Raw genomic sequence first — 26,311 nt, 5'->3', positions numbered from 1 at the left:
TTGGCCGGGCTACTATGCGTAGGAGGGTGGTGTCAAGCCCTTCATGCCACGCTCCTGCGCGTTTTTTGCCCTTGGTCGAAATAAGAGAGACGATCGCCGCGATACGCTGAATGCACCCCCCTTGGCCGGGCTACTATGCGTAGGAGGGTGGTGTCAAGCCCTTTATGCCACGCTCCTGCGCGTTTTTTTCCCTTGGTCGAAATAAGAGAGACGATCGCCGCGATACGCTGAATGCACCCCCCTTGGCCGGGCTACTATGCGTAGGAGGGTGGTGTCAAGCCCTTCATGCCACGCTCCTGCGCGTTTTTTTCCCTTGGTCGAAATAAGAGAGACGATCGCCGCGATACGCTGAATGCACCCCCCTTGGCCGGGCTACTATTCGTAGGAGGGTGGTGTCAAGCCCTTCATGCCACGCTCCTGCGCGTTTTTTTCCCTTGGTCGAAATAAGAGAGACGATCGCCGCGATACGCTGAATGCACCCCCCTTGGCCGGGCTACTATGCGTAGGAGGGTGGTGTCAAGCCCTTCATGCCACGCTCCTGCGCGTTTTTTTCCCTTGGTCGAAATAAGAGAGACGATCGCCGCGATACGCTGAATGCACCCCCCTTGGCCGGGCTACTATTCGTAGGAGGGTGGTGTCAAGCCCTTCATGCCACGCTCCTGCGCGTTTTTTTCCCTTGGTCGAAATAAGAGAGACGATCGCCGCGATACGCTGAATGCACCCCCCTTGGCCGGGCTACTATGCGTAGGAGGGTGGTGTCAAGCCCTTCATGCCACGCTCCTGCGCGTTTTTTTCCCTTGGTCGAAATAAGAGAGACGATCGCCGCGATACGCTGAATGCACCCCCCTTGGCCGGGCTACTATGCGTAGGAGGGTGGTGTCAAGCCCTTCATGCCACGCTCCTGCGCGTTTTTTCCCTTGGTCGAAATAAGAGAGACGATCGCCGCGATACGCTGAATGCACCCCCCTTGGCCGGGCTACTATGCGTAGGAGGGTGGTGTCAAGCCCTTCATGCCACGCTCCTGCGCGTTTTTTCCCTTGGTCGAAATAAGAGAGACGATCGCCGCGATACGCTGAATGCACCCCCCTTGGCCGGGCTACTATGCGTAGGAGGGTGGTGTCAAGCCCTTCATGCCACGCTCCTGCGCGTTTTTTTCCCTTGGTCGAAATAAGAGAGACGATCGCCGCGATACGCTGAATGCACCCCCCTTGGCCGGGCTACTATTCGTAGGAGGGTGGTGTCAAGCCCTTCATGCCACGCTCCTGCGCGTTTTTTTCCCTTGGTCGAAATAAGAGAGACGATCGCCGCGATACGCTGAATGCACCCCCCTTGGCCGGGCTACTATGCGTAGGAGGGTGGTGTCAAGCCCTTCATGCCACGCTCCTGCGCGTTTTTTTCCCTTGGTCGAAATAAGAGAGACGATCGCCGCGATACGCTGAATGCACCCCCCTTGGCCGGGCTACTATGCGTAGGAGGGTGGTGTCAAGCCCTTCATGCCACGCTCCTGCGCGTTTTTTCCCTTGGTCGAAATAAGAGAGACGATCGCCGCGATACGCTGAATGCACCCCCCTTGGCCGGGCTACTATGCGTAGGAGGGTGGTGTCAAGCCCTTCATGCCACGCTCCTGCGCGTTTTTTCCCTTGGTCGAAATAAGAGAGACGATCGCCGCGATACGCTGAATGCACCCCCCTTGGCCGGGCTACTATGCGTAGGAGGGTGGTGTCAAGCCCTTCATGCCACGCTCCTGCGCGTTTTTTTCCCTTGGTCGAAATAAGAGAGACGATCGCCGCGATACGCTGAATGCACCCCCCTTGGCCGGGCTACTATTCGTAGGAGGGTGGTGTCAAGCCCTTCATGCCACGCTCCTGCGCGTTTTTTTCCCTTGGTCGAAATAAGAGAGACGATCGCCGCGATACGCTGAATGCACCCCCCTTGGCCGGGCTACTATGCGTAGGAGGGTGGTGTCAAGCCCTTCATGCCACGCTCCTGCGCGTTTTTTTCCCTTGGTCGAAATAAGAGAGACGATCGCCGCGATACGCTGAATGCACCCCCCTTGGCCGGGCTACTATGCGTAGGAGGGTGGTGTCAAGCCCTTCATGCCACGCTCCTGCGCGTTTTTTCCCTTGGTCGAAATAAGAGAGACGATCGCCGCGATACGCTGAATGCACCCCCCTTGGCCGGGCTACTATGCGTAGGAGGGTGGTGTCAAGCCCTTCATGCCACGCTAATGCGCGTTTTTTTCCCTTGGTCGAAATAAGAGAGACGATCGCCGCGATACGCTGAATGCACCCCCCTTGGCCGGGCTACTATGCGTAGAAGGGTGGTGTCAAGCCCTTCATGCCACGCTCCTGCGCGTTTTTTTCCCTTGGTCGAAATAAGAGAGACGATCGCCGCGATACGCTGAATGCACCCCCCTTGGCCCGGCTACTATGCGTAGGAGGGTGGTGTCAAGCCCCTCATGCCACGCTCCTGCGCGTTTTTTCCCCTTGGTCAAAATAAGAGAGACGATCGCCGCGATTAGAGAGCTGCAGAGTAGCGAAAATACCACACCGTTTCCGCTCCGTTTTGTTTCCCGTTATGGTACATTTATCCGTTTCCGGTCCGCTTTGTTTCTCGTCCGTTGTTTCCGTCCGTTTCCGGTCCGTTTAGTTTCTCGCCTATTATTTCCGTCCGTTTCCGGTCCGCTTTGTTTATCGTCCGTTATTTCCGTCCGTTTCTGCTCCGGTTTATTTCTAGCCCAATATCTCCGTCCGTTTCCGCTCCGGTTTATTTCTAGCCCAATATTTCCGTCCGTTTCCGCTACGGTTTATTTCAAGCCCATTTTTTCCATCCGTTTCCGCACCGTTTTGTTTGTCGCCTATCATTTCGGTCCGTTTCCGCTCCGTTTCATTTATCGTCAATATTTTCCGTCCGTTTCCGCTCCGTTTGTTTCTCCGATATTACTTCCGTTCGTGTTCCGCTCCGTTTCATTAATCGTCTATAAAGCCCCATTTTCATGCTCGCTGGTAGCGGGTAAAAATCGACAAAATCCGCTTCAGCTATACACTTTATCACTTTCCGCGTCGATCTGTTTCAAACAGATATTTTAGCTTTATTTTCACACTTGCGAGAGGCGGAAGCAAATTTTGACGAGTTTTATCCACTACCAGCGAGCATGAAAATGGGGCTTATTACTTAATGCTCAGTTTCCGCTCCCGTTTAATATTTTGCTTTCCCTCAGTATACACTCTTTTTAGAAACGTTTACTGGGCGCCGCCATTATCGTACAGACAACCAACGAGCCAGCCCTCTACCGCAGAAATTTCATCCCCCAAAACCGGTTTTCTCATCACCCTCCCCGTAGACTGTAAGGTAATGGCGGTCGATTGGGAAGGCGCGTTTAAGAGTCTATAGTCTTAAAAATGAGGAAAAATTATTTTATTTACCTGAATACAGAAATTTACAGAAACAATTATTATTTATATTGAATTGAATGTAAAACTAAAACTTTACCGCAAGCTGGGTCACCCCGCCAATTTATTCCCCCTTTTCGCTAAACGGCCTTTGTACCTTTTGCGATTCTGCGCATTGATGTACGCAACGTTGTCGTAGAGAAAAAGGCTTCAGTTGCAGTTATGTTTCCCACGAGCCGGTGAAGAAGGGGGATCATGATCTCACTGTCTGGAAAAGTGGGAGACCCAATCAGCAGCCAAGAGAGAAATGAAAACAGTGTCCATGCTTCAATATATGACGTTTTTTTCGGAATTTTGCTCCGATCCCGTTCTATTACAAAGGTTTTGGAAAATTTTACTCCGATCCCGTTCCGCTAAAATGATTTTTCGGAAATTTGCTCCGATCCCGTTCCGTTACAAAGATTTTTCGGAATTTTGCTCCGATCCCGTTCCGTTACAAAGATTTTTCGGAATTTTGCTCCGATCCCGTTCCGTTACAAAGATTTTTCGGAATTTTGCTCCGATCCCGTTCCGTTACAAAGATTTTTCGGAATTTTGCTCCGATCCCGTTCCGTTACAAAGATTTTTCGGAATTTTGCTCCGATCCCGTTCCGTTACAAAGATTTTTCGGAATTTTGCTCCGATCCCGTTCCGTTACAAAGATTTTTCGGAAATTTGCTCCGATCCCGTTCCGTTACAACGATTTTTCGGAATTTTGCTCCGATCCCGTTCTATTACAAAGGTTTTGGAAAATTTTACTCCGATCCCGTTCCGCTAAAATGATTTTTCGGAAATTTGCTCCGATCCCGTTCCGTTACAAAGATTTTTCGGAAATTTGCTCCGATCCCGTTCCGTTACAAAGATTTTTCGGAATTTTGCTCCGATCCCGTTCCGTTACAAAGATTTTTCGGAATTTTGCTCCGATCCCGTTCCGTTACAAAGATTTTTCGGAATTTTGCTCCGATCCCGTTCCGTTACAAAGATTTTTCGGAATTTTGCTCCGATCCCGTTCCGTTACAAAGATTTTTCGGAATTTTGCTCCGATCCCGTTCCGTTACAAAGATTTTTCGGAATTTTGCTCCGATCCCGTTCCGTTACAAAGATTTTTCGGAAATTTGCTCCGATCCCGTTCCGTTACAACGATTTTTCGGAATTTTGCTCCGATTCCGTTCCGATACAACAAATTTTCGGAAATTTGCTCCGATTCCATTCCGTTCCTCTACTTTCTTATAAATTAGCTCCGATTCCATTCCAGCGCCGCGGAACGGAACGGAGTCCGCGGAAACGGAATAATTTCCGCTCCGTTGCAGCTCTCTAGCCGCGATACGCTGAATGCACCCCCCTTGGCCGGGCTACTATGCGTAGGAGGGTGGTGTCAAGCCCTTCATGCCACGCGAGCCAACAGCTCCTTGCACTCACTTGTCAGTGGGGAGAAAACTTGCAAACTCAACGCAGAAGGAGATGTTAATTCTGAGTTTTCATTCGGTGCCACGGAAGGCAGTCACTTTAACCAAGTTTTGGAGGACAGACTTTCGTGGCGCCAAAATAACGTGCTTGAAGGGGCACAACTGCGTTTGAAACAATTTGGGGAAAATCGGGTAGCTCCTCCTTTTCCGTACCTCGAGATAGAGCCCTAGAAACGGGTTTAAAGACAGATAAATTAAAGGTGATAATTAACACAAAATATAATATAGAAATTTATAAATCTTGATTATAATTTGATAGAAAACCAATATTTACTGAAAACTAAAAATTTTATAAATTTTTGGTTCAGTAAGTATTTAACATCTTTTACTAGTTAATTTAATGTTTTGAACCGGTGAATAAGTTGGAAGGGGCACTTACAATATAGTTTCTCGGCCCCATAACATATTCGGAAGGGCAGTGCCCACTGCCTTTCCCTGGTTCCTACAACAATGCAAGAAACTGAAAGAAATTTAACAATTACGACAATTATTGTATTACAGATATCTGTGTACCATCATCTCCAGTTAAGATTCGGGAAATATTTGCATACGCTAAGGTAAGAAAACATTCGTGATTACTTCTATAGGACAAAGAGAGCGTTTTCAGACCCAACTCTACTACTACTTCAGTAGTGGTTGCGCAGTTTGGTAGAAACGTTTGTAAAATATATTTTACTTTCTGATAGTTGATGGCATATCAAACACGGCGTTTGCGTAAACCTCATTTAATAATAATTATAATAATCAGCTAGACTAATACCCAAGGTACCACCTTAGGCTCAAGTCAACTTTCGTAGCTGAATACCTCTCTCGTCAAATATATATTTCACATTTCTAATGCAACTTTTATAACAGAAAAATGATGTGTTTATTTTCCAGAGCGGAGAATTTCTTAATTATGGAGAAATAATTTATCCATCCCAGGCCGATAAGTGAGTCAAATTAAATATTTTTTGCTCTTACGTTCGTACGCGTCCATTCGGTGCTTGCTCATAGGCTAAATAGCGCCCCAGCAGACCCCGAGAACTAGGGGCCCCCAAACGTTTATGATTTAAATCGGTGCTATTTAAAAGGGCTCCGAGTCGTTTTTTGCGGGGGGGAGGGGCCGGAGTTCCTAGTTACGCCACTGCTCATAGCTTCGTAGGCATACGTCGCAGCAAAGCCACACCTTTAAACAGTCATCATGACATTATTCCAAGTCACTGATCATAAGCCAAAATACTACACTATCTTGTTTAGCACTTAATCATGTGACCACCATGAACTCGTTATCAGGCAACGAAAATAGGCAACTGGTGGGTGGTGGCGTAAATATGCGCCGGCAAACCCCGCAATGCAGGAGGGCCACGGGTCTTCAAGGCGCCCCTTAATTCCTATCAAATAATATGCTAGATCAGGGGCGTTGGAACGTTCTAGAAGTTAGAGGGGGCAAAGATAAACGAAAAGGGATCTGGAGAATGGTTTTTAATTTTTAATGGAGTGTAGCCTCTCCGAATGCATGTGTACTTGTTACTACTATGTAAATTGGCGGGAAAAGGCGGAAATTTAAACACATTTAAGGTTCTTTAAACTGTATATGCTTTTAAAATTATAATTTGAACCTTTTGAAGATTTCAACTGACCCAAGGTTGGAGGGGACAATGACATTAGTTGCCCCTCCTGCCCCTCCCGGTTCCTACGACCCTGTGCTAGATATTTATGAAATTGATGTCTGAAGTAACGTAATAAACAACACATCAATTGTGCAATTAGGATTCATTAAAGAAAATAGATTTATGACATACTTGATAATATTAGCGAATAAGTAGATCTACTTATTCGCTAATTTTATCATCCTTTGCAATTCAGTCCATAGGTGGTTCCTTTTAACTTATGAAATACTTATTTGGGGTAGTGTTATAAATGATATTAGTAAGAATATATGTATATTCATACTTAAAGAGGCTCCAAAGTTCGGTGGCAAAATGTGTATAAAGTCCGAAAAGTGCGAAATTTACGGTTGACTCTGCCCGCCTCTGCCAAGGCCGAGTGAGGGGTTGGGGGGAATGAAAAGCATGCTCAATTTTCTTTTATTTGCCAGCGAACTTTGGAGCCCCTTTAAGGAGAATAGACGATTTTCGCGCTGCTCCCACGGTCTGCCAGAAGGCTCCTCCCTTTAAAGTCAATGCACCTCAATTCCAATCGGCGGAAGTTAGGCTTATCGCGAGACGATGGGGGAGAGTAACGGGAAAAAAGCTTCTGTCGTCTGCTATAGCTCCGGAAATTCGGGAAACTGGTTTAATATCGCATGTTTTCAATATATTATGTTATTTTCAAGAGAAAAGTAATTGTCAAGTGCTAGAGGTTTTTAAAAAAATAATAATAAACCTTCAAATAGCAAAAATAACTAATAACCGTCATTTCTCTAGTCTATAATTACTTTGAAATATCTATCCAACAGTTACATGGCTTCAAACCAAGGCTTAATGAGACAGTTTTGACCAAAGACTATATAACGCTTCGCTTACTAGACAGGCGTGTTCCTAGGAAAAACCTGTTAATACCTCTGTAGCACTGTAAAAGCTGGGGTAATATTTATACCCGCGGCTAGAGGCGCCACTAGTAACACAGCTCAAGCTAGGGGAAATTTTGGGCCAGCGTCGAGATGGAGCCACAATCGGTATGCAAGTTGAGCCATAGAACACGCCTGTCTAGTAAGCGAAGCGTTATATAGTCTTTGGTTTTGACCCAAGTGTTTAAAAGCAGAGGGAAAAAACATTCATTATTATCAAAAGTAAATAGGGGGAGAAAGTCTGGCACTTGGGTCCAACCGCACGACGTCTTATTTGAGGTGTAAAATGTTTGGGATTCCGAAATGACTTCCCCCTCGCCTCTTTACAGGGACACAAAGGTATTGGTTGTTCTCCGCCACGATGAAAAATAGTTCTCTATAAAATACGTGAATATTAAACTTTTGCTTTCGATAATTTGGTTAATAAAGTAAATATATGATAGAAACTAAAATGTGACATTTTAAAAATAATAACACGGCTTTTGAAAAGAAATAAACCGTAACTAGAATAACGCTCACTGAAATCGTGGAGAGCGTGGCGCCATCTTAGAGCAGAGATCGGGACTAATTGGTAAATCTAGGATGTTAAGGCCTAACAATTTGCAAGTTTAACTGAAATAATAGCTATAGCTACGAGCTTTTTTTGTTTATTTTACAATTGATATAGTAATTATTAATTAAAATCAACCGTAATCGAAGGAAATAATTGTCAGCATTTGACAGAGAGACTATTTGAAATCGCGAGGCGGTAACATGGTTGCCAGGGAATAAAATTCAAAATTTTCATCTTGAGTGCTGATCGGAATACCACAAATGCACTACTTCGCGCGTAATGTGCTATCCTTATTGATTAGAAATATCACGTGATCACTAGCTCTTTAAAAAGGGTGTCAAGCATGGTGGAAGGTAAAATCTGAAGGCATGAATAGACTTTCTCCCCCTATTTACTGTTGTTATTATGGTACTTGGAAAATTATATAAAAATCAACCTTCTAAAAGTGCAAATAAATAAAACTCCGTATTAACTTTTATATTGTAGGTTGTGGGAGAAAATTCTACGTTCTGTGTTTGTGTTTAGTTTTCCTCAGTTATAGCAGACGGCAGATCCGTTTTTTCCCTTTACTATTCTCCGTCATCTCGCGCCAAGCCTAACTTCCGCCGATAGGGAATAAGGTGGATTAAATCGTTGCGGTATCTCACTGGAAAAGTTTCCGCATTTTATTTTTCCGAAAAATTCACAACCCTATTCCTAAATATAAACTCGAGGGGTCCTACATTTGAAATCTTTAAAGGGAATAGAACCTCCAACACGTTCTTTATGGAAGACCCCATCAATTTCCTTTATTCCCTTCACAATCAGCGATTTTCAGCGCCGCTAGTGTGATAAGCCATGGGAGGCAGCGGACAATATTGGAACCCTCGGAGGGCGACAGAAATACCAGAGGTTATATTCCCTTTAATCTCAAAGTTATTTCAGAAATCACAAACTGATTTTGAGATTTCAGAGCACGATTTCTGTGTTGATTTGTGGTTATTTTCTCCCAGATTTCGTAATTTTCAAGTTGATTTCAAGATTTCTAAAATCATTTTTCTCTTGAGTGTAAAATATTTGTACGAATGTCGGATCCCTCGTATAAATTACATATTTACATTAGTGTTAATTTAACTGTCTATCTTGCACTTCAATTTTAAACAGTATTCTAAGGAGTCAATCACTTGGCTTATAGCCTTATATATTAGAGTTTAGTAAGTTCATTTTACGGTTTAATGTTTTCAGGTTCACGTATGGATTTTTAATGTTTTCGAACGGTCTTGGAGGTGCTGTTCGAAACATCAAGAGCTCAGTCGACGAGAAAGGCCACGAGTGCCATTACGTCTCCCGAGGTAAACTATAGAGCTCTCAATAGGCTCTTGACTTCCGATTCTTAAAATTGTCGTTGAAATTTACTGGGTATAAGCAGGAAACTATAGAGGTATACACTTGGAATGTCTAAGGTTATATTGGAACGGTGATACGAAAGCGCGTCGAGAAAAAGGCGGGGCTAAACTACGTCAAGTGTAATGCTTGTTTTCCACTGGCGCGCGCAACGACGCGTTTCTCAGCTTTGAAACGTTCAAACGTTTTTACGCGCGTAAAGAAAATAACATTATGACGCGCGCTAGTGGAAAACAAGCTTAAGACGTAACACGACATTTCAAATTCATTGGCTCGAGGTTTGACGCGAGAAGAATGCGTCGTCATGTTAACAAATAGGCGATCTTCCCGCGCAAAATAGGTTTATAAAACAATGGATTTAAAAATCTCAATTTGTTATCGTACTTAATATTTTAAAGTAATTATAATGTTCTTCGCGAAAGAAGTGTAGTGATACCTAATTTCAAGTATTTGTATGGTTATAAAAGAGATAATCAGGTAAACTAATAATATAATAACCATGACTAGGCTTAATGACGAGTTTTCGTCGAATTAGGGTTTTCCCACTTTAAGACACGACCGTTTCTACGAGCTTCATCACGGCCGTAAAAATCTCCCTTAGACATTCAAAGTGTATACCTATTTAATTTCCTGGTATAAGTGATAATATAAGTTTAAAATTATGCTAATACCCAAGGCACCACCTTAAGCGACTTTTAAAGTTATTAAATCTGGTGGTCAGGTTACAGTGCGTAGGAGGGTGCACGGGTGGTGGACGCTAGTTAACAGCTCCCTACACTTACTATTACCATTAACCTCTACTACCCTACGTTTCAGAAACGCATTATCTCCAAAAATGGCATTTCGAAATAAATCAATTTTTTTCATTCTTATGAAAAATATCAATACTACAGTATTTAGGTAACTGAAAACTAATTGTTTTTACTGAGATATTTCTAAAATGACCCATCACAGTTTTCGTGGACTTCAAAATTCAGCTCTTACGATGATAAATTGATATTTAGTTGCAAATTTTCTATTATGTGGGTATGATGCCAGTTTATTTATTTATGTATTTATTTATTTATGTATTCAACAACAACTCCGAAGCCATAGGCTGCCTATGTGCAGAAAGACAAAATAATCAATATAACAAAAAAAATGAAAAATAATAATAATAATTATAATAATAATAATAATAATAATAATAAAACACAAAGCGAGTAATTATTTCAGTTAACGGACATACTTATGACGGATTATTTTACACTTATGGTGTTAATTGGTGTTAATTTTAAATAATGCTAATGAAATTTTATTTAATTAATATTATTTCGTACTTTTTCGAACAAAAATGTTCTATTGATGTTCCCGAAATTTGGTTTTCCACGGTGCAAATGTAATGTGATACACGTAAGATCTTACTTCAATGGAAATCTAAAATCCGTGTTGTCAGAAGTAAATCACATTCAGGCCCCTTATTGTTTCTTCAAAAATTACACCAAACAATTGGGGATATTTTACTGCGAAGAAAAACGCCGCTAGGTGCTTTGACTGTCTCGTAAGGCGAAAAATTAGAATACTGAGATTAAATGGAATATATTGTCGGGCGTTCGGTAGACGGTTATTTAATATCACATTTTGGCCGATAAGATCGTGGCGATTGTTTTTAAGGATTAAAAATTTGCACAAGCTTCTATTTCTACTGCCAGGAGACAGGACTACTGCTTTATGCAAAATAATAATAATGATAATCAGCTAAGCTAATATCCAAGGCACCACCCTAGAAGAAGATTCTGCGAAACAATTCACTTGCGTAAACTTTATTTTAAGGAAAAACTCATATCGTAGTATTACTAAGTGCAAACTTAACCGAATGTGAAAAAGGGGATTTGAAATGAAATTACTGTACTTAAAACTACAAACAACAAATTTTGGAAACACCGTTATACTCGCAGAACTTGGATTAAACGCAGAAAAACAATGCCCCCAGTAGGGTTATTACCGCTTCGTTATAAACTGTCTTTATGTTAAATCTCCGCTACCAGATAATTACTATGACCAAAGTAAAAGCTAAGCCTTACACTGAACTGAAATAAATAACGAAATATTTAACGAAAACATTTAATAAAGAAAGCTCGATTACATCTTAATGCTTTGACAACTAGTAGTAAAGACACACAGGGCTGTCAGATCGACTACTATATTATTTCCCTTTTGATATCTAAGTACAACCAACAAGTTTTATGATAACCCCAATTACTCTTCTCGGTGTTATACCAATTATCAATTTTACAATTTCCTTTGAACAGGGCCGTTCACTAGAAAGTTCGCGGTGATAAATAGCGGTAATTCAAGATTGTACGGCAACGGAGACATTGTCCAAAGTTCTACCAAAGCAACTTACACGTCGATCAGACTGGACGACGAAGAAGACGGACACGCTCTCATATTGGAATACAGCAGGTCAGAGGACTTCAATCTGGACATTGAATTAACCGTAGAAACTAACAGTTTTTCATTGGCACTATTAGAGACAGAGAACACGTGAATGTCGTTGAGCTTGCGAAACCAGCACTTAGGAGATCCCTTTTAAGTAAGATCAGTTGTTTATCTAAATCGAAGTGTTAAACTCCATTTCATCATAGATGTACTCATCTCATTTCCTGTGAAGCTAAATTTAATTAAAAAAACACTCTTTACCATGGCGCTATCTCTCGTGCAAAGGCTAAACTAAATATGAGTATAGCCACCAATGAAAATGAAAATAAATATAATCAGTGACCGCTCAATTGAGCGGTCACTGATTATATTTATTTAAGGGGCGTTTATAATAACGTCGGTAAAGGTAAAATTAATTTTACCTTTACCGACGTTATTATAAACGCCCCTTCACGTGGTAAATTTGAACGACGCGACGATTGGTTTGTTACTTTTGATTCACGAAAGATGACTTTCTGTACTGAACCTAATAAGGAGTTTTTAAAAAGTAAGGCTTTATTTTTGCTTTTGAGACAAAACAGCAATTTATACCCAAAACATTTAAATTCATGGAATATTTACCCTTACCTTTCTTTTTCTTAAATGCTGGGAATTAAACGTCTTTAAAGGAGGTAAAAAATACATTTAATCAGAAATTAGTTTGAATACAATAGTATGCACCCTTGTGGGTCCTGAACGTTGAACCGTGCGGCTTTCAAGACAACGGTATTCAGATCCGAGAGAGCCTAGTAGCCAGAATTGTTGTACAAAAATACAAGAAAGTAATTGGATAAATTTGGCGTGCTTGGACCTTTATAATCACGTAGGCAACGATTTTACCCACAAACCAAAGAGACAATTGCTCACCTGCAAAAGCCTGAGACGTTAGAAGTAACTTTTAAGTGGTTTTTCCATTTGCTACTCTTTGCTACGATGAGTAGAGGTTTCCGAACAATGTGGCCAGGACTGTCTTAATAGAATTTCGGCAGTGGTTCCAAATTTTAGTTGATTCGGGTTATGTCCTTTGGGTCTATGAAATTCACGAATCGATGGAAAGAGTTGTTTTTAGCATTGTTTTGGTTAATTTAAATTTAAGTTAGGTTAGATTAAATTTAGGTTAGGTTAAAACTAGGTTAAACACTATAGTGTGTTGCTTGAGAAAGTATATTGGATTGCGAGAGGATATGTAAGTAATGCAAATTGCGCGCCGTTGTTATTTTTAGTCACACGTGGAAGGCACCCAGCAATAGGCGCCTTCAAGTGCATTTTAGTTATTTTCTATCTATAGAGTAAATCGAAATCAACGCTTCTCAAGTCTAACTATTTGCGTTTTATTTAGAAGTGCATCTTCTATCGCAGTGTCAAACCGAGAGAGTGAAACGTTATTACGGTTACAACTGTGTCTAATGGTTTTAACCAAAGATAATATAGACCTCGTACAATAGATTCGAATTCTGAATGCTTTCCGATTGACGGTTTTGTATCGAAGCGTTTACCCACTTCCGGCATGCGACCTCCGAAAAATCGGCCTCCATCGGTTGCTGTATTGTCGTATCACAGCGCGTCATCAAAGTTGACCGTGATATTATCTATAGTTGGTTACCATGGTAACTATGGAGCTAATTTTTTCGGGGTTCCAGCTGGAAGTGGGTAAACGGTATTGACTATGCGTGGGGCAGATATTTCGAATCTAGGGTACGAGCATAGAGTAACCCACTCACATAGAGTGGAAGGCTGTCAGCGAATCTTGTTAACACTTTTCGTACGAAACGTTTTGACTATGTTGATAGTATTTTTATCTTTGCTCTCAACAACCATCCATCCTTTATTTTTAAAATGAGGCAACTTACTTCTACGTGTTTAAATTATATTTAAGTAGCAATAAAATTTAATTTTATTTGGCCCAAGTGATCGTTTAACAAGAATTTTTTTAAATGTGTAATTATTTTAAAGTTTCTTCAACGTCCTTTTAAACTTCACAATTTCAACGCGGCAATATACTAAATTATAAGTTAAGTTATAATATATAGTATATACTATTCTCCACCACACCCCCCCCCCCCTTTTCGGCTTTCCGTTGCTATGCAACGCGTTTTGAAATTTTTAATGTTTAGGCTTAGTTTCTCTTTTCGATATAACAGTCGCCAGCCAGATTTCCCGCACGGTACTGATGAGTTCCAAATAGAACGAAACCGGTCTACCGTTGGAATTTCTGGCTATTTTATTTAGTTTTTATGTAGTTTATTACTCGAAGATCTATTTGATCCGAGATTCGCTCGAAGACCTATCGGTACGAGTTATTAGTAAGTTTTTTTTAATTTCTTCAAATTTGTTTAGGATTTAGATATATTAAGCTTGTTTTCCACTAGCGTGCGTCATAATGTTATTTTCTTTACGCGCGTAAAAACGTTTGAACGTTTCAAAGCTGAGAAACGCGTCGTTGCGCGCGCCAGTGGAAAACAAGCTTTATCCCTTTTAATTATGGACTAATCTACTTTTTCGCGTATTTTATCATACTAAATTATAAGCTGAGGTAAACTTATTAACTTCTGAAAGTACCCAAATATAAAGTTAAAAATCTCTAAAAAGGTTAAGTAAAATCTCTATTAAAAATGTTTAGAGAATATATCTAAAAATGGTCAGAGAAACAGGAAAAAAGAAGGAATTTAATCTGAAAGTATTGCGATAACCCTGAAAAACCTCTTTTAAGTTACTACGAGCTATTAGCAACAAAAACCAGGAGAACGCAGCTAGCCTTTAAACAGGCTAACGCAGTGTTGTGTACAAATTTAATTGGACGAACCTGTACGATGAGCGTTTTACGGAAAGGGGGAAGACAGTTTCCGAATTTTCCCCTTCCAACGGCGGCAGCCGCTAAAGCGTCTAACCAATGAAAAATGTACACAAGAAAATGCACGTCTTTTGACTAGTTGCGATCTCCTTGTGTGGGGTGCTGTGTTTGTTGGTCCTAGCTGCAAATTACAAGTTATTTGCAATTTCAACTAATTTGTTGTAGCTCCTTTAAATAAGTAATAAAGTGTACACTATTTATTTCAGGTGATGCTCAGACGAAAGAAATGGTTCTCAGTCTGAGCGATAAATTTTCGATTTCGAGTGATCTCTCTGGAGGGAAAGGATCTTCATTGACACAACTTACCAATTTCTCGAAAATAATGCCATCAAAGTTAGAAGTGAGTGAAAGAAACCATACTAAAACGAACATCCATACACCACTTCAGTAATACGGTTCGCCTCATCTATTATACGTAATTTCTTTTTCTCAAGTTTTTACAACGACGTAAATTGTATCTGCATTCGTAGACGAAAAAAAATGTATTAAACTTAATGAATTTTTGCGTTGCGGAGTTTTTTAATCCTGTGGCAACAATTCGGTTAAAAACCTCAAAACCTGATTCTGCTACTGACCAGTGTGGAAATATTGTTCTTAAAGGGCAAGGATCGAACAAGGGTCCAAAAACTTCCTCGTGCGGAAGCCAAGGCCGAGGGTTTAAAAATGTTCGGCTCGATACCGAGGTCGAGGGGTTTTCTAAATAGCCGAGTCTAGGCCGAGGCCTAGGCTAGGTTTGTCCGTGGGCCTTAAAAAGATCGAACATAAGTCCAAGAATTCCCTCGCACCAAGGCCGAGGGTTTAAAAATGTTCCGCTTGATACCGAGGCCGAGGCCAAGACTCGGTTCCATCCTTTTTAAGGGGCTACAGAATCGTTTGAAAATTCTGTTCTAATTTCAGGTAGCTCCTTCTCTTCCATCACGTGACTCGGATACACATTTCCGCTTTCCAAAACACGTGATTATGTAATCAAATCTTCAAAATTCAAACGATTATGTGGCTACAGATTTATTAAAAAAAAATTAAAATTCTTGAAACGGAAGCGGAATTTACTTAGTGCGCTCGAGCGTGAAATTGGAGCTCCTTCTCGATGAGCTTCAGGGACGTGTAAATATTCTTATTGAATAAGACATATTATTAATTATGAACTGTTTTTCGCGTCTCATTGAAGCGAAGGGAGCTTTACCGATAATATAGCTTCTTTACCAATGACTCAAATGGCAAAATATTTCTCATCGTCGTAGGAATAGTAATGGTTCACTGATTTTAATGAAATTTTTAACGTAAATAAATTTACCGTGGAACTGTTTCTTAAAATTGTTAGAGGCATGCCGATTTTAAATGTCTATCCCTTCATTTTATTTTCCTAGTTCAAAGTTCCAAAAGGAGTTGTTGTGACGGCGAATGCCTATGAATTCCTCCTTAAACAGACAAATATTGGAAAGTTTATCACGGACATTGAACATACAGCCAGGTACTTTTTAATGTTTGGTCGCATTTGGGTGCTGTAATCTATAAAAATGGAAACATTGGCTACCTAAAGAGAATGACCATTTTTATCGTTTCTACCCTTATCCGTCCATCAAATCGACCCGTATATCATTGGTTCCCTACAGTGATGGGCACTCTCCTCTCATCGTGAGATCAGTAAGAGCAATTGAGAGGAGGTGAGATGCTCTAAGCTTCGAATGAAAAGGAGCGTGAGATGAGTTTCCAAGCTATGAATTTAAGGAAGAGGAGAGTGAGTGTAAATAAGAATTTTCAAAGAATGTATTTGGAGTGTGAGCGAGGTTAATTTAATTAGTGAAATGCGATGAGAGGAGATCAGCTAAAAAATTAGTTTGCGGTGGTGAGATGAGGTGAATTTGAGTTTAGATGTAAGAAAACCGAAAAAAGGAAATATAAAAACATGACCTTCTTGGAAATAATTATGTAACTTTGACCAATAACAAAACCTAAACGTACAATAACACAATATGCTGACGTTAGAAGGCTATAAAAAAGTTAAATACAGTAAATCTAATGTGGCCACCGGACAGTGATGGTCGTTATATGTTATATCCCTGTGAGAACAGTTTGAGAATCTGAGAGGAGGTGGGATGCGCAAAACTTCAAATGGAGAGGAGCGTGAGAGGAGTTTCACAAAGTATGCATTTCGGAGAGAGGAGATTGAAAGGAGATATTTTATGACTTCCATAAATGGAAAAAGATCTGAGATGAGATAAGATTTTTCAACAAAACTAGCGGGAGTGTGTGCTTGGTTAGATGAATTATCCAAATTCAGTGAGATGAGATGAGCTAAAAAGTTATTTTACGGTGGTTAGAGGAGATGAGTTTCAGTTTAAAATTTTAGAAACGTGAATGAGGTGGAGTGAGAGTTATTACAAAATTTTTAAAAATGCCCATCACTGGTTCCCTAAGACTTTTTTGCAGTTAGAAAAACTAGGCCATGGTGCCCAGGGATCGTCTCGACACAGTCATTATCCCTAAGTATAACTATGTTGAGACTATTTATAGCGTTTCCCCGATCCCCGCTACGGTCTGCCAGTATGCTCTTGCCCTTAATACATCAAATGTTGGTTGTCTAAAACGTACACAGTCCCAATCAAAAGTTTCTGGCCGTTTTCTTTTGCCAGCCATTTTGTTTATATTTTAGGTAGAGAACCGAGTGAGGACTTTTTAGAAAGAATACCTTCACTGAAATAATATGCTGCGAATAATAATGCGCTAGCACCATTCGGGCGGAAGTAAAACCGGAAATATGAAACCCCCTACAAAATGACGTCACGATAAAATGAATAAATTATATCGTGCCTATCCTTGCTCAACGCGGATTCACGCTACGAAACCAAATCTAGTTCCATTTGGCAAATCGGATTCGAATTTTTAAAGATATTGAATACATTCTTAGATTGCTCGCGGTTGCAGTTTGTGTTCGTTGCAATGGTAACTCAGGCCCCTACACAGCCGCCAAAACTCGGGGGCGCCCAAATTATTTTTGGGGGTGCCAATGCCTTGGGCCATTTTTATCTCCCCACCTATGAAATTAGTAAATATACCAACATTTGGTTTATTGTGTTATTCTGATCCAATGAGAGGCGCGAAAGCAATTTTCAAAAACTAAAGTAAAATGGTTTCAAATATCTACTGATACTAGCTCGCTAGTAAAAGTAATTTTCCTTTTTGATTAATATACAAATATTTTAGATCATATCTTTCGGTAATTGAGCAATCGATTTTTTTGGGTCGGTCGGAGTGGGGATGCTCAAGTACTCGTTTGGGGGCGCTAAGCATCCCCTGGCGCCCCGCCCCCATGTACGGGCCTGCGGTAACTCGAATAGGCTGGCCATGACATTAAGACACTTATGGCGGTCACGTGATTATTTCGTAGGATCGTGTGTTGTTTGGGCTCGTGGTCTGTGACGCGAAATTAACGTCATGGCGGCCGTTTGAAGGGGGGACTTAGTAATGAAGTATGCCTAAGTTTCCTAAGACGCTTCGAACCACCACCCAATAGTGAGGACGAAAACATAAAAATTAACCCTAATTTCATTTTTAAGCGGAACAAAAGAAAGCGTGAAAGAACGTACAAAATTATCGCTCGAGACCACGACATTTGTTGCTTCTCCCAAAATATTATCGTCTTCTAATTAATGAAAGGATAAGGTTTTAGACTTCAGCATGGCTTATAAAAAGATAATATTGCACGCCCGTAACGTATTCCTCTAGTGAAGGGAGATAATTAGATGATGGTGCTGGCGGATCGCTTCCTTATTACAATTTTTAATGTACATATATATTATCAGGAATCCATACATCTACTTGATATGCTTATCGCGGCACATTTTTTTTTGGCGTCATTACCCTCCTACGCATTGTAACCCGGCCACCTGAAAAAATGGCTTTAAAAGTCACTTGATGACTTATGCCTATGGTGGTGCCTTGGGTATTAGCCTAGATGATGATGATTATTATTATTATCTTACTATTCGCGATACGGCATTATTAGCATTCCAAGTAGAGGTATGGATTCCTGATATTATTTACTATAGATAATGAAATTATTTCTTTTATGTTTCAGCAATGATTTGAAAAATCTGAAAAACATCGCCGCTAAGTAACTCGTTTATCATTTCACGATTTACAGACAATATTTAAGTAATTATACAAGATATTTTTCGATAATGTAGAACAGTAGAAAAGATAGAAGCCGTGGAACTTCTAGATGCCATTAAAGAAAACCTGAAACGGAAGATGGACGTAGAATTCGACGGAAATTTTCAATCGAAGAAGTTTGCAATTCGATCATCCGCTTCTGGTAATTATTCAAATCTGGCCAATAAGTTTCAATGTATAATTTCGTCACCGTTATCTGTATGGTTTGTTCCGCGAATACAAATTACCAAAAAAAGAAAATGGCAAAAGCTAAAGGTTTTCTGAATTTTTTCAGTAGGTGTTTTTATAAATTAACGTGGCCTTCTGGTTTGAATGTAGCTACTACGTCACAACTTTAACTTTGGTGCGCGTATAAACCGCGCGTGTCAAAATAATTCTAGTAAAGCTATGACATCGTGACGTAAGAGCAACATATCAAACCAGTTCGAAAAGCGTAGCTGAATTCATAAAAATAACAATTAAGAGACAGTTAATAGTTATTTTTATAAAGTAACGTGGCCTTCTTGTTTTAATGTGGCTCTTACGTCACAGTCTCTTACTTTGACAAGCCTACGAGCGCGCGCTACAGTCGCCGGAGGAATATAGCTTTTTGTAACGCGCTTGCAAATACCTCATTTGAAGAGTATTTGAATAAACGTACATTTTAACCAGTTGGGCAAGACTTTTTATTTGATAAAATCAGCTATTAAAGGGAATATAACCTGGAAAACAATATTTATGGGAGACCCCTTCAATTTTTCAAATAATAATAATAATAATAATCAGCTAGGCTAATACCCAAGGCACCACCTTAGGCCCAAATCATCTAGCGACTTTTAATGCCTTTTAACAGTTGGCCGGGTTACAATGCGTTGGAGGGTGGTGGAAAGCCCTGAAAGCCACGCGAGTCAACTACAGCTCCCTACACTTGTCTAACTATTAACGTTAACCTCAACAAGTTCCCTGTACAGTGATACAAAACATTTCTAAAGCCAAAGGCAAGAGCAGTCGAAGCTGCAAACGTTGGTGTTCCCCAGCAAATACTTCAGGTTATATTCCCTTTAATTACCCATGTAATTTAATAGTAAAACACGTTAATAATATTTTAAAAAGTACAAAACCTTTTAACACAGGTGAAGATTCCGAAGAGTTATCGGCTGCTGGACAAATGACAACTTACCTGGGAGTAACAGGCTTCAATGAAGTAAGTCAGCAAAATACTACGATTACAACGTGTTACCATAGTTCCAAACCCAGGTAAATCAATAAGATTGGGCAAAGAATGTAATTATGTTGAGAGGATTTTTACAGTGGCTAACAATCCCGCTCGAATTCGAAAAGTAAGCTCTTTCCGCCGTCAAAAATCAAGCCAGCCCCGATCATCTGAACATAGTCATTATAATAATAAATACATTTTGAGACGGAGCACAGAAACCTTAGATTCTACTGAAAATATAAAAAATAGTGCCTGTATAGTTTGTAACTTTATCTATTTTTACCATATTTAAACGCATTACGTAATACTTTTTTTTTAAATATAAATAATAATAATAATAATCAGCTAGGCTAATACCCAAGGCACCACCTTAGGTCCAAGTCATCTAGCGACTTTTAAAGGTGGTGGTTTTGTTCAAATTGAGTTTTTTAGGTACCTGATTTTGGAACTAAGGTAGCGTTTAGATCTAAAGTACGAAACATTAAATGAAAAATTGAGCTTTATAAATCAGAAAACAGAACACGTATAATTATTTGTTTAACGGAACAAATAGCTCACAAACAGCGGGATATTCGATTGCTAAAGGCTGTCGCACACTATAGAAAAAAATCTTGAAATTGGTACTGGCATCAAAACTTCTTTTGGGGGGAAAATGTTTTTGTTATCGGCGTCGGGGAATTTTGCTGTCGATACCAGTGAATTGTTTCGTGCAGTCGCACACTAGGAGGAAGCACTGCTACAAAATACATGAGACCGGGAGAGCGCGCGCATCCGTTTGTTTTGGTTTCTAGTATTACAATTTTTATCTTTTCGTATTGTAGATATTACGTTTTAATTTGATTTTCTAGACGTATAACTGTTTTATAAGTTACTAAGGTAAGAAAAAATACTGAATTATTTGTTATGGATATAAGAATATTACGTCGAATCTGTCACATCCCTACCGTTTTCTAATAAAATGGACATTATATCATTTTCTGCCATGTTTTTACTGATTGAATACGGATAACAAATAAACCCTTTCGAAAGAAAGAAATATCCCAACACGCCAGTGTTTCAAAGGTTATTCAATATTATCTGGCTCCCAATTGGTTGAAGAGATAAGGAATGCCGTGACGTCAGAGCGGTTCTCCGAGAGGAGCGACAAAAAGTTGAGGCTAGTTGGGTACGGGTGACGGATTTCGTCCGAGCGCGTGATCGCCGGTATCAGCCTCATATTTTACTCGCATAGTGTGCGATATACATCGCCGATAGCCGCGCCGGTTTTGGTACCAGCACTTGATAACAGCAAATCGTCTGCTTAGAAGATGCCAATTCAGCAATTAATGATCTACTCGCGTTGCCCGCTAGGTGGATTTATGTAAACTAAAAAGGCTAATCGTCGCCAATTAAACGTTTTACCGTTCTCTTTATTCAAAACAGTAGTTTTGGTTTATTTCCTAAAACGTATATTATAACATTTTTAATTAAACACTATTTATTTTAGATTAGCAAGTGTGTAATGAAATGTTGGGCTTCACAGTTTTCTTTCATTGCCGTGGAATATAAAAGGTATACTGCTTTTTTAAGTTATATGTATCATTTCCCCGAAATAAAAATGCTAACGAGTCGTTTCTGTAGGCAAAATGGCCAGTGCATAAACTCTCCGATGGCCGTAGTGGTGCAAGAGATGGTGCCAGCAGATGTCGCCGGAGTTATGTTCACCTGCGATCCGGTTTCCGGAAACCCACAGAACCTCACCATCACCGCAAACTACGGAATTGGGGAAGTACGTGTATGAGTTTAATCAAAAGTAAATAGGGGGAGAAAGTCTATTCATGCCTTCAGAGTTTACCTTCCCCCATGCTTGACACCCTTTTTAAAGAGCTAATGATCACGTGATATTTCAAACCAATAAGGATAGCACATTGCGTGCGAAGAAGTGCATTCGTGGTATTCCGGTCCGCGCTCAAGATGAAATTTTTTAATTTTATTCCCTGGCAACCATGTCACCGCCTCGCGATTTCAAATAGTCTCTCTGTAAAATGCTGACCATTATTTCCTTCGATAACGGCTGATTTTAATTAATAATTACTATATCAATTGTTAAATAAACAAAAAAAAGCTCGTAGCTATAGCTATTATTTCAGTTAAACTTGCAAATTGTTAGGCCTTAACAGCGTATATTTACCAATTAGTCCCGATCTCTGCTCTTAGATGGCGCCACGCTCTCCACGATTTTAGTGAGCGTTATTCTAGTTACGGTTTATTTATTTTCAGAAGTCATGTTATTATTTTTAAAATGTCGCATTTTAGTTTCTATCATATATCTACTTTATTTAGGAACTAAATTAACCAAATTATAGATAGAAAAAGTTTAATATTCACGTATTTTATAGAGAACTATTTTTCATCGTGGCGGAGTACAACCGATACATTTGTGTCCCTGTAAAGAGGCGAGGGAGAGGTCATTTCCGAGAGCCCAAAATTTTAACCCTCAAATAAGACGTCGGGTGGTTGAACCCAAGTGCCAGACTTTCTCCCCCTATTTACTTTAGGTTTAATATTTAGGTGGTTGCTGTTTTCATAAAATCAAATTTATTGATTTTTAAACATTTGATGTATCTTTTCTCGACAAAATGATTAGTAATTTAAGTGAACCGTTATCTAAACTTAAATTCATCTTCTTAATTACATGGAAGAGGTACTTGAAATTTAGATTGGAATTCCGACATAAATTATTTCATAGAAAGTGATTAAGAGTGAATGATTTTGTTTGAAAAATTCATTTGATTTATATCGCTGATTCAAATTAGATAACCTTGAGGAACACAAATTTATTTCCCTTTTAAATAAATTACTGTGGCTTCTGAAAGATTTCTTGGAAAATTGTACTGTAGGAGGTTGGTAATTGGTGTATAAAATTGTATTTTGTTGTCTCGTAGAGCGTGGTATCGGCCAGTGCTGAACCGGACACAATTGTTATTGAAAGAGGCGAAGAAGGGTTAACTGGAGAAATTACATCACAAATTGGAAAGAAAAATTTCCAGATAGTCATGTCAGGTAATATGCGTCTCTTAAAGTGTCGCAGAATCGTTGCGATTTCGGAAACTGGGCTCGATTCTAAACTTTGATTGGTCGTATCTTCTATCACAAAGTATGGAAGGGGAGGAGTTAGTTGAAATTCGGGAGGAATTGTTCCAATGACTCTGTGTTACTTAATTATACATTGTCTATCTAGAAGTATTTTCGAAATTGGTGGTAGTAATTGTAGGGACAGTAATTTTTTCAAGTTTGCGAGCAGTGAGTTTAACAGAATCTAAGTGATCTTGGCCACTACACTCTTAAAAACGTTGGGTTAAATGATTTTGGTTATTTCATTTTTAACTACTGTTTGAGTCAAAAATAACCCAAATGTAGTTGAAAATCTTGAAACGCAAAATTTGTGTTAAACAAAATTAGGTTGTTTTTAAGATAATATAATAGCAACCCAAAATTGGGTCATACTATCAAATTTAAAGTTTCCACGCGCCAAAGACGATATGAGCATCGAAAATGTGTCCATCGAACTTGTAGTCTTTGGAAGATTGGAAATTAAAAATTTTGCAGCATTCTTGCATCGTTTCCATGAGGGTTTGAAAGGATTTTTAATTTCTAATTCTAAAGGTAACATTTTAAATTTAAATTTTTCCAACATTTTAAATTTATTTTTTTATGTTGAATTGATATTTCAGCGGAAAAACGTAATGAGTTCCCTTGTTTAAATTTATTGCAAATTGCCAAGGCCCTACGATATTCTTTCCAGTGTGATCAAATTTATTAAGCAAATTAATTGTTAATTTATAACCCAAAATTTAGTCATATATTAACCATATTTTGGGCTAATGTTCAACCCATATTTGGGTAACTTATAAATTTAACCCAAAATATCGTTATTAAAATAACCCATTTTGGGTGAAAACGAAAACCACCCAATATTTTGTTTGGTTAAATACTGACCCAACAATGGTTAAAAAAAAACAACCAAATTTATTGTTAAATTATAACCCAAATTTTAGTCATATATTAACCATATTTTGGGCTAATGTTCAAACCATATTTGGGTAACTTATAAATTTAACCCAAAATAGCGTTATGAAAATAACCCTTTTTGGGTGAAAATGAAAACCACCCAATATTTTGTTTGGTTAAATACTGACCCAACAATGGTTAAAAAAAACAACCAAATTTATTGTTAAATTATAACCCAAATTTTAGTCATATATTAACCATATTTTGGGCTAATGTTCAACCCATATTTGGGTAACTTATAAATTTAACCCAAAATAGCGTTATGAAAATAACCCTTTTTGGGTGAAAATGAAAACCACCCAATATTTTGTTTGGTTAAATACTGACCCAACAATGGTTAAAAAAAAACAACCAAATTTATTGTTAAATTATAACCCAAATTTTAGTCATATATTAACCATATTTTGGGCTAATGTTCAACCCATATTTGGGTAACTTATAAATTTAACCCAAAATAGCGTTATGAAAATAACCCTTTTTGGGTGAAAATGAAAACCACCCAATATTTTGTTTGGTTAAATACTGACCCAACAATGGTTAAAAAAAAACAACCAAATTTATTGTTAAATTATAACCCAAATTTTAGTCATATATTAACCATATTTTGGGCTAATGTTCAACCCATATTTGGGTAACTTATAAATTTAACCCAAAATAGCGTTATGAAAATAACCCTTTTTGGGTGAAAATGAAAACCACCCAATATTTTGTTTGGTTAAATACTGACCCAACAATGGTTAAAAAAAAACAACCAAATTTATTGTTAAATTATAACCCAAATTTTAGTCATATATTAACCATATTTTGGGCTAATGTTCAACCCATATTTGGGTAACTTATAAATTTAACCCAAAATAGCGTTATGAAAATAACCCTTTTTGGGTGAAAATGAAAACCACCCAATATTTTGTTTGGTTAAATACTGACCCAACAATAATTAAAAAAAAAACAACCAAATTTATTGTTAAATTATAACCCAAATTTTAGTCATATATTAACCATATTTTGGGCTAATGTTCAACCCATATTTGGGTAACTTATAAATTTAACCCAAAATAGCGTTATGAAAATAACCCTTTTTGGGTGAAAACGAAAACCACCCAATATTTTGTTTGGTTAAATACTGACCCAACAATGGTTAAAAAAAACAACCAAATTTATTGTTAAATTATAACCCAAATTTTAGTCATATATTAACCATATTTTGGGCTAATGTTCAACCCATATTTGGGTAACTTATAAATTTAACCCAAAATATCGTTATTAAAATAACCCATTTTGGGTGAAAACGAAAACCACCCAATATTTTGTTTGGTTAAATACTGACCCAACAATGGTTAAAAAAAAAACAACCAAATTTATTGTTAAATTATAACCCAAATTTTAGTCATATATTAACCATATTTTGGGCTAATGTTCAACCCATATTTGGGTAACTTATAAATTTAACCCAAAATAGCGTTATGAAAATAACCCTTTTTGGGTGAAAATGAAAACCACCCAATATTTTGTTTGGTTAAATACTGACCCAACAATGGTTAAAAAAAAAAAACCAAATTTATTGTTAAATTATAACCCAAATTTTAGTCATATATTAACCATATTTTGGGCTAATGTTCAACCCATATTTGGGTAACTTATAAATTTAACCCAAAATAGCGTTATGAAAATAACCCTTTTTGGGTGAAAACGAAAACCACCCAATATTTTGTTTGGTTAAATACTGACCCAACAATGGTTAAAAAAAAAAACCAAATTTATTGTTAAATTATAACCCAAATTTTAGTCATATATTAACCATATTTTGGGCTAATAATCAACCCATATTTGGGTAACTTATAAATTTAACCCAAAATATCGTTATTAAAATAACCCATTTTGGGTGAAAACGAAAACCACCCAATATTTTGTTTGGTTAAATACTGACCCAACAATGGTTAAAAAAAACAACCAAATTTATTGTTAAATTATAACCCAAATTTTAGTCATATATTAACCATATTTTGGGCTAATGTTCAACCCATATTTGGGTAACTTATAAATTTAACCCAAAATATCGTTATTAAAATAACCCATTTTGGGTGAAAACGAAAACCACCCAATATTTTGTTTGGTTAAATACTGACCCAACAATGGTTAAAAAAAAACAACCAAATTTATTGTTAAATTATAACCCAAATTTTAGTCATATATTAACC

General features: G+C 38.6%; 1 protein-coding gene across 1 annotated transcript in view; it reads left to right on the top strand.

Moving 5' to 3' along the window:
- LOC149960541 (uncharacterized) overlaps positions 1-26,311 on the top strand; it is an 80,591-nt gene that overhangs the window by 31,173 nt on the left and 23,107 nt on the right. Inside the window, exons 8-20 of the mRNA XM_090174792.1 lie at positions 5,399-5,454; positions 5,777-5,829; positions 9,226-9,332; positions 11,676-11,829; positions 11,898-11,959; positions 14,902-15,035; positions 16,063-16,166; positions 18,774-18,809; positions 18,883-19,010; positions 19,981-20,051; positions 21,550-21,614; positions 21,684-21,831; positions 22,988-23,105. Of these exons, the coding sequence (XP_090030918.1) occupies positions 5,399-5,454; positions 5,777-5,829; positions 9,226-9,332; positions 11,676-11,829; positions 11,898-11,959; positions 14,902-15,035; positions 16,063-16,166; positions 18,774-18,809; positions 18,883-19,010; positions 19,981-20,051; positions 21,550-21,614; positions 21,684-21,831; positions 22,988-23,105 (1,236 nt within the window). The remainder of the gene's footprint in view (positions 1-5,398; positions 5,455-5,776; positions 5,830-9,225; positions 9,333-11,675; positions 11,830-11,897; positions 11,960-14,901; positions 15,036-16,062; positions 16,167-18,773; positions 18,810-18,882; positions 19,011-19,980; positions 20,052-21,549; positions 21,615-21,683; positions 21,832-22,987; positions 23,106-26,311) is intronic.

This window comes from Leiobunum rupestre, chromosome 1 (assembly GCF_980474605.1).
Source record: "Leiobunum rupestre chromosome 1, qqLeiRupe1.1.hap1, whole genome shotgun sequence".
Classification (NCBI taxonomy): Eukaryota; Metazoa; Arthropoda; class Arachnida; order Opiliones; family Sclerosomatidae; genus Leiobunum; species Leiobunum rupestre.
The sequence above is the reverse complement of the archived record's forward strand: the minus strand, read 5'-3'. Positions and strand labels throughout refer to the sequence as shown.